Genomic DNA, 7988 nt, shown 5'->3' with positions numbered 1-7988 from the left:
CCGGGTGGGGACCCCTGGAGGGAAGGGCGTTTGGGGCCAGGGCCCGAGGGCCCGAGGCGCACACGCTTCCTGTCACTAACGGGACACGACCACATCACGCAGTGGTCATCCTGTGCCTCCCTCGTCTGGGACTTCGACTGCCTCTCCGGGTGGACGTCATCCCCCCTCTGCAGACCCCACGACCTGCACCTGCCCTCGCCACACCCGGCCACCCGTCCTGCTGGGAGCGCATGCCCGGGGCCTGTCACTGCAGCAGGGGGCCGTGCCGGGAAATGACGCCCAGCCGGTCCCCTCTGACGACGACACCCGCGAACACGGCTCAAAAGACAGCGACCCAGTCAGCGGGCACGTGCCACGTGCCACCCATGCCTCCTGGGGCTGTGCTGAGCCCACCTGAGCCGGGACCCCGTCCAGGTGAGGGGCCCAGGCAAGGGCGGGGATGGGGCCGGTTCCGAGCCGTGGCGCAGAGCGCGGGGACCGTCCCAGGCGGATTCCGACCTGTTACACGTGAGGATTCCCAGGCCTCGTCCCAGACCCTACAGGTCAGACGCCCGCAGGTGCTGGAACAGGTTCCTCGGGGGATCCTCGTCTACAGCCCGTCTGGGAGCCACTGTCCATTTGAGAGTCACTGTCCTGGAAGAGTGCACCGAGGTGAGGACGCTGGAGGGCCCTGTTCCTTTGCTTTTAAAGTAATGGTCTTTATTTAAAATTTAGTTTTCCTTTAAATACATCATCAGAGGATTTTCTTTATATACCATATGGGTAGGAGTAGTATTTGTGTACGAGTATAGTGGGCGCAGCTTACGAAATTTGGGTGGCCCTGTTTTTGATATTCATTTTTTATTATTATTTTTAATTGTGGCAAAATACTCATAACATAATTTACCATCTTAAACATGTGTAAGTGTGTAGTTCAGTGGCATTAAGTACATTCACACTGCTGTGAAACCATCACCGCCATCCATCCACAGAAGTCCTTCAGAAATGAAATTCCGTAGCCACCCAAAAGCAGCTCCCCACCTGTCCTGTGCACCTGCACCCTGAGGCCCTGGCAACCGCCGTTCTGCTTTCCACCTCTGTGAGTGCGACTTCTCCAGGTGCCTCGCGTGGGTGGATTGGTGCACTTGTCTCTTTGTGGCCGACTTATTTCACTTAACATCATGTCCTCAAGGTTGACCCATATTGCAGCCTATGTCAGAATTTCCCCCTTTTTAAGGCTGAATGACGTCTCATCGTATGCATAGAGCACCTTTACCTGTCCATTCACCTGTCATTGCACACTCGGGTCACTTCCACCTTTTGACTATTATGAATCATGCTGCTGTAGACACAGGTGTACAGTATGTCTTCAAGAACTTGCGTTAAATTCATCTGTGTAAAGACCCAGAAGTGGAATTGTTGGATCATGTGGTAATCCTATTTTTATTTTTTTTGAGGAAACACCCTACTTCTTTCCACGGCAGCGGCACGATTTTATATTTTCATCAACTGATCACAAGAGCTCCAATTTCTCCACATCCTCATCAACACTTATTGTCTGTTTTTGTTCTTGTGGTTTTTTTTAAATTGCAGGTGCCCTAGTGGGGGTGAGGTGACCTCTTATGGTCTTTTCTTTTTTCTTCCCTTCCTTTCTCTTTATTTTCTCTCTTTCTTGACACATTGTAATGTAGTCATTGTGGTTTTGGATTAGTGACGTTGAGCGTCTCATCATGTACTTTTTGACCATGTTTATATCTTCTCTTGGGGTGACATTCGAGTTTTGAAGGATGAATAGGACTTCCATGGGAGGAGTGGGAGGGAAATGTCAAGCAGAAGGAGTCAAGTCACAAAAGCCCCAGGGGTCTGAGAGAGCGTGTGACACTGGAGCACACAGAGAGGGGCAGACTGAAGTCAGGCTGGGAAGGCTTGGATGTGTCACTGGAGGGGACCCTGCTTGATTCTTTGACCACCCAGAATCTATTCACACTCCTACTAGCACCTGCAGGTTGGGCTCTTGTCACAAGCCAGACCGTGCTAGCAGGAGTGGCAAGAGTCTCTGTCTTGGAATTCTGAAGATAGAATGAGGTGACGCGGAACACACACACACACACACACACACACACACACACACACAGTTTTGAGAACATCCATTTCAGCATAGTGCCTGGGCAAAATCTCCCCAACTCATTCCCTTTTCCTTAAGTTAACTACAGTTAGTGTTTGTTGTTGGCAACCAGAAAATATTGACTGACACGAATATGAAGGGAACCAAAGAGGGAGACGTAGCTCTTAGTACTTACTAGGAGCTTTCTACTGTTTTGCGGACACAAAATTTAATTGTCTTAGGTGAGGCTGTGTCTCCCCAAATAAACCATTTTCTCTGTTGGTGGTCTTGGGATTTCTAGAATAAGAGGAGAGATACCATTCACCTGATGATGTGCCACTTGCTTTTGCTTGGGTAATGACTGAGAAAGGATGTAGAAAACTTCTTTGTTAAGGGCTTTAATATAGCAGAGGGATATCTAAAAAATGACCTGTGGGGATGAACCCGGAATATTTCTATCAAATCGTGAAGGCATGAAGTTTGTATTTACTAGAGTGTTGTGAAGGACTGGAAATCATCATGTCGAAGGGACACCTGCACCCCATGTTCATCACAGCTCTATTTACAACAGTCAAGTTATAGAACCATCAATGGATGACTGGACAGAGAACAGGTGGTACATATACACCGTGGAGTAGTACTCAGCCATAAAAAAGAATGAAATCCTGCCATTCACAGCAACATGGATGAGCTTGGAGAAAATTATCTTAAGTGAAATAAGCCGGGCAGAAATAAGCCAGAGAGAAATACCACATATCCTCATTCATAAGTGGGAGCTAAAAATAAATAAATAGAAAGGAAGGAAGGAAGGAAGACAATCACAATAATATGCTGAACTTTTGGGAGGAGAGAACAGAACTGTGGTTACTAGAGATGGGAAAGGGGGGAGGGGTATTCGTGAGAATTCATTAATTGATACAAAGGATGATTATGTTTTGTAATGAGTAATGTACTAATTATCCTGATTTGGTCTTCACATATTGTACACAGGTATTGATAGTCAACTCTGTACCCCACAAATATGCGGGGAGGGGTATTCGTGAGAATTCATTAATTGATACAAAGGATGATTATGTTTTGTAATGAGGAATGTACTAATTATCCTGATTTGGTCTTCACATATTGTACACAGGTATTGATAGTCAACTCTGTACCCCACAAATATGTATAATCAATTATGTTTAAATTAAACAAACAAACAAACAAAAAACCCACAAGGGTGTTGTGAGAAGAGGAGGGGTGGAGTGGTCTGGCAATATTCAGGAGGATAGGCTGAATTTTCACAAGGATTTTGGTAAAACTACAGGAAAAAATAAATAAAACATAAAGAAACAAAAAAGTTTGCTAGGATGAGAAAGAAAATAATACTATATGAAGAGAAAACAAATCACTCAAGGCCAGGATTTAGGAATGACTGTCATGCCTGAATGTGGATGAAAAGATTGAGGTTGGAGATTATAAGTAGTTCAATAACCGCTACTTAAAACACACACTCACAGCAATGGTAGTTTGGTTACAGTTAAGAGAGAGGGTCATTTAATACATAAACCCGCTCTCCAACGCCACCACCACAGGGAAGAGACAGGGAGTGTGAGTGGTATTCGTGTGCTCATGGGCAACGTGCGCACGCACTCAACAGTACTTGTGGCGTGCCTACTGCGTGCTAGGTCGGCAGCGGGCGAGCATTATCACCTCATTTTACAAAAGAGATAACGAGGCTTAGAGAACTGAAGTGATGAAACCAGGATTCAAACCAAGATCTGTACACTACGTGTGCAACACCTATCTTGATTTTCATTCATGGAACTTGGAGAACTCTGCCCACCACGTTCAATACTCTGGATTATACCCTGTCGGCAACAGATGCTGAATGTCTCCCAGAAAAAGTATGATGTGATTATATCTCTATCTCGGAAGGAAAACTCTGATCATTAGGTATAAGGCAACAGGAACAACCCAGGCACAAAACTGAGGCAGCTGCAGTGAGAATGGAGAACAGAAGAAGGGTTGGAAAAATAGAAAGTTCGCTCCGAGACACGTGGCTGTGTGAGGGGATGGAGACTTGTGGGGGCTCCAAAACAACTCCCCCCCAGAGTTTAGAAAGCTGGGTGGTGGTCTTGCCTCTCGCCACAGCAGAGACACTGGACGGAGGAGACGTGGGTGACGGCCATGGAGGCGGAGTGCCTGTGAGGCTGCGCCATGCTCTGCCTCCCCGGGTCCGCTGGGGTCCCGCCCTGGTTCCCTGCTATCTCACCAAAGTGCGACAAGCCCTGACACAGTCCAGCCACGGTGACAACATCATCAGGACTCAGCTTTGGCCAAAACTGTGTTCATCAGGAGCTTTGCCAATGGTAGGATTTCACCATAATGTCTGTGGGCAGCTTCACGGTTCTTGACTCAGACCGTTCCTTCAACTGCAAAAGCCGCTGAACGGTCTCTGGATCAGCGTCTCATGCTGTCACGGCCACTGCTGCAGGGAAGGTGGGGGTGCCATTCCTTGCAGATTTGATTCCAGCTGGTGGTTTTCACAAACCACACAGAAGACTGTGAGTCATATCCCATTAGCAGGCGGAAGACCCACGCTTGTGCAGTGCTCAGTGGCACTGTCTGCTGTACCCAAGGCCAGGGAAATCTCTACTCCTGAAAACTCAGCAGCAGCAGAGGCTGAGAAAAGTTTTGACAACCTTGAATTTGAAAGAGCTTGTACAAATTGGGCCCCAGGTACAAGAGCGTTACAATCAGATGTCCTGATTCTGCTAAGCCTAAGAGGACAAAGCACAGGCAGAGCTGAACACTGGAGTACAGAGGCGGGGTGGGCCCAGAAGGGAATAGGACTCAATGATAGTGGCTTAAAACAACCAACACGTACTATTTTACATAGTTCTTGTGGCTTGGGAGTCCGGGAGCAGTTTAGCTGGATGGTTCTGGCTCAAGGTTTTTCATGGAGTTGCAATCAAGTTTTTGGCCAGAGTGACAGTCACTTGAAAGCTTGGCTGGAGCTACAGGATTCAATTCTAAGCTCACACATGTGTCTGTTGGTAGATGTTAGTTCCTCGCAACATGGGCCTCTGCATATGGCTGCTCTCCATAGGGCTGCACATGGTCACTGGCTTTGCCCAGTGCGCGAGAGAGAGAGAGAGAGAGAGAAACAGAGAGACAGACAGAGACCAAGACGAAGCTGCAGTATCTTTTATAACCTCCTCTCAGAAGTGGCATACCATCATTTCTGCCATATCCTATTGGTCATACAGACCAACTCTGACACAGTGTGAGAGGGAAACACACAAGAATGTGAATACTAGGAGGCAAGGATCATTGGGGCCGTCTTGGGTGATGGTCACCACACTATGAAAGTTCTGGATGCAACCCGTCCAACTCTGACACAGTGTGAGAGGGAAACACACAAGAATGTGAATACTAGGAGGCAAGGATCATTTGGGCCGTCTTGGGTGATGGCCACCTCACTATGAAAGTTCTGGATGCACCCCGTCCGCAGTGCACCTGTTAAATGTCCAGAAGGAAGGATAATTCAAACTATGATACTTTCATTTGTTTTTTGCGAACTTGTCATGGTATAGGAAACTTTGTGAGCATTACATTGCCTTCATTTGACTTCCAGAGGACCCAGCATTTCTGTCCTACTCCCAGTCATGAGCACACTCTTATGCAACTTCAGCTGCATTTAATACTACTAAATGCAACTTCAATTGCAATTCAACACTATACGGTTCAGCATTTTAAAAAATTGTTTTACATGTACTTACATGGTTTCCCAACTAGACTACAGACTCCTTATGAGATGGGACCTTATGCCTTCTTTGTCAGGGACCATAGCAGCAGGCCCGATGCTAGACACATGGTGGCGGTTTAATAAGAGTTACTCACTGACTGACCTAGAGGCCCCCCTCAAATCCTCCTTTTTATAGTCTGGGAATTTGAGGAGTCAGCAAGGGAAAAACTTGCTCAGATGAATCATCAGTCAAGTCCAGAGCCAAACTCCACAGGCAGCTGCTTATCCCAACCAGGGGCAGAGGCTGGCTCTTAGTCGAGGCTCGGAGGCTGCCTGCGGCACTGAGCCGGGGCTAATGACCAAGTCTTTCTTCAGTGAGCTGCCCGATAACTCATGACGCTGTTGGAATCCTTGTCGCTGTGCACCCTGGACTGGTTGTGTGAGGTCTGCCAGACAGGCACTAATGCTCTAAGAGGAAATGGTTGCTAACAAGCAGAACTTCCTTTTAAACCTCTCCATGATTTGTGAACTGGTTCTGAAATGAGAAGCACGTCTGCTCTGCAGAGCAGAAGGGCCACTTGCCTTGCACAATGTCATCAGCACACCCATGGGTCGTACGGATCTGATTCTAGTCTGCTCCTCGGCACTGGCTCATACAACAGTCAGGGTTCGGGGAAGCTGTATTCAGCCCCATGCTGCTGAAATCGACGGTGCTGCCAAACATGTGCTCTCTGCAGCTGACATGGCCGAGTGGCAACACGGACCTCTCAGAGCCCCACCCCACCGCGCCCCTGCCTGCTTTTCACTCGGCTTGGGTTTTCCTGGGGTTAATGAGTCCCTACTACATGTTTGGGTATTCAAAATGACCCTTGGTAGCCTGTGCCTTTGTTCTTTCAGTGAATTTACTGAGGTCCCTGTGTGGTCTGCACCTTGGCTTTTCCTGTCAGTGGATTTGCACTCGTGGCAACTGCAGGGAGAAAGCCTGTGAGAAATGTGTTGTGATGCTACGTTGCCCCTGGCTCCAATAAATTGCTCTGTAAATCACTCTGCCGTTAAAGTGTCCTCAGAAAACTAAACCACTTTCTGGGTCTCAGAGAGCACAAGGATATTAATCAGAGGCAACCAGAAAAAACACTTTTAAAAAAAAAGGAAAAGAAAAGAAATAAAAAACATGGTTTTTAATGTGTGGAGTGTGGAGAAGAGCATAGGTTGGGACGGGGGCCAAACCAGAATATCTCTCCTCTTTCATAAATACTCTGCTATAGGAATGCATTATCTCCAATCACTTTAAGCCCATTTCGTTTTATAGCAAAACAATATCGCACACCTGCTGCATCTTAATGATCAAGTTCAAGTGGCCCAGGGTGAGAACGGGGTGGGGGTGGGGTAGACTCTATAAATCAGAAAGAACTTTTAATCATATTCAGCTGGGACCCTCAGTGACTGCCCAGAGGATGACAGGGACAAGCATCTCACAATATTCCTGAGTGTGCGTGTCCTTGGCCGCAGCACAAGGGTCACTGAACCTCGCTCCGTGAGTGCTCAGATGAGTGCAAACCTAAGGGAGGGGAGCAGTAACAACAGCAGTGGCCTCTCGGATTATCGCCTAGGACAAGGAGTCAGCAGTCAGCAGCCTTTGTGAGAGCCCATAAATAACTCTACGCCACGTACACGGGAAAAACACAAGCAAAAAAAAAAAAAAGGCCAAATTCGACGACTAAAACACTCTAAATTGTGAAACTGTAGTCAATAGAATATTGCTCAAAAGAAGTTGGGCTTGCTTATCTGTTTTGTTGCTCAGATCCTGCACCTTGGCTTTTCCTGTCAGTGGATTTGCACTCGTGGCAACTGCAGGGAGAAAGCCTGGGAGAAATGTGTTGTGATGCTACGTTGCCCCTGGCTCCAATAAATTGCTCTGTAAATCACTCTGCTGTTAAAGTGTCCTCAGAAAACCAAACCACTTTCTGGGTCTCAGAGAGCACAAGGATATTAATCAGAGGCAACCAGAAAAAACACTTTAAAAAAAAAAGAAAAGAAAAGAAATAAAAAACATGGTTTTTAATGTGTGGAGTGTGGAGAAGAGCATAGGTTGGGACGGGGGCCAAACCAGAATCTCTCTCCTCTTTCATAAATACTCTGCTATAGGAATGCATTATCTCCAATCACTTTAAGCCC

General features: G+C 47.1%; 1 protein-coding gene across 1 annotated transcript in view; it reads left to right on the top strand.

The window, feature by feature from the left end:
* LOC103586523 (uncharacterized serine-rich protein C215.13-like) overlaps nt 1-7988 on the top strand; it is a 131413-nt gene that overhangs the window by 30723 nt on the left and 92702 nt on the right. The window contains exons 2-4 of the mRNA XM_008567819.1: nt 174-414; nt 4217-4372; nt 4465-4564. Coding sequence (XP_008566041.1) covers nt 174-414; nt 4217-4372; nt 4465-4564 — 497 coding nt within the window. The remainder of the gene's footprint in view (nt 1-173; nt 415-4216; nt 4373-4464; nt 4565-7988) is intronic.

The sequence above is a fragment of the Galeopterus variegatus genome, unplaced genomic scaffold (assembly GCF_000696425.1).
Source record: "Galeopterus variegatus unplaced genomic scaffold, G_variegatus-3.0.2 Scaffold348, whole genome shotgun sequence".
Taxonomy (NCBI): Eukaryota; Metazoa; Chordata; class Mammalia; order Dermoptera; family Cynocephalidae; genus Galeopterus; species Galeopterus variegatus.
Note: the sequence above shows the minus strand (reverse complement) of the source record. Positions and strands in the feature narration are given on the sequence as shown.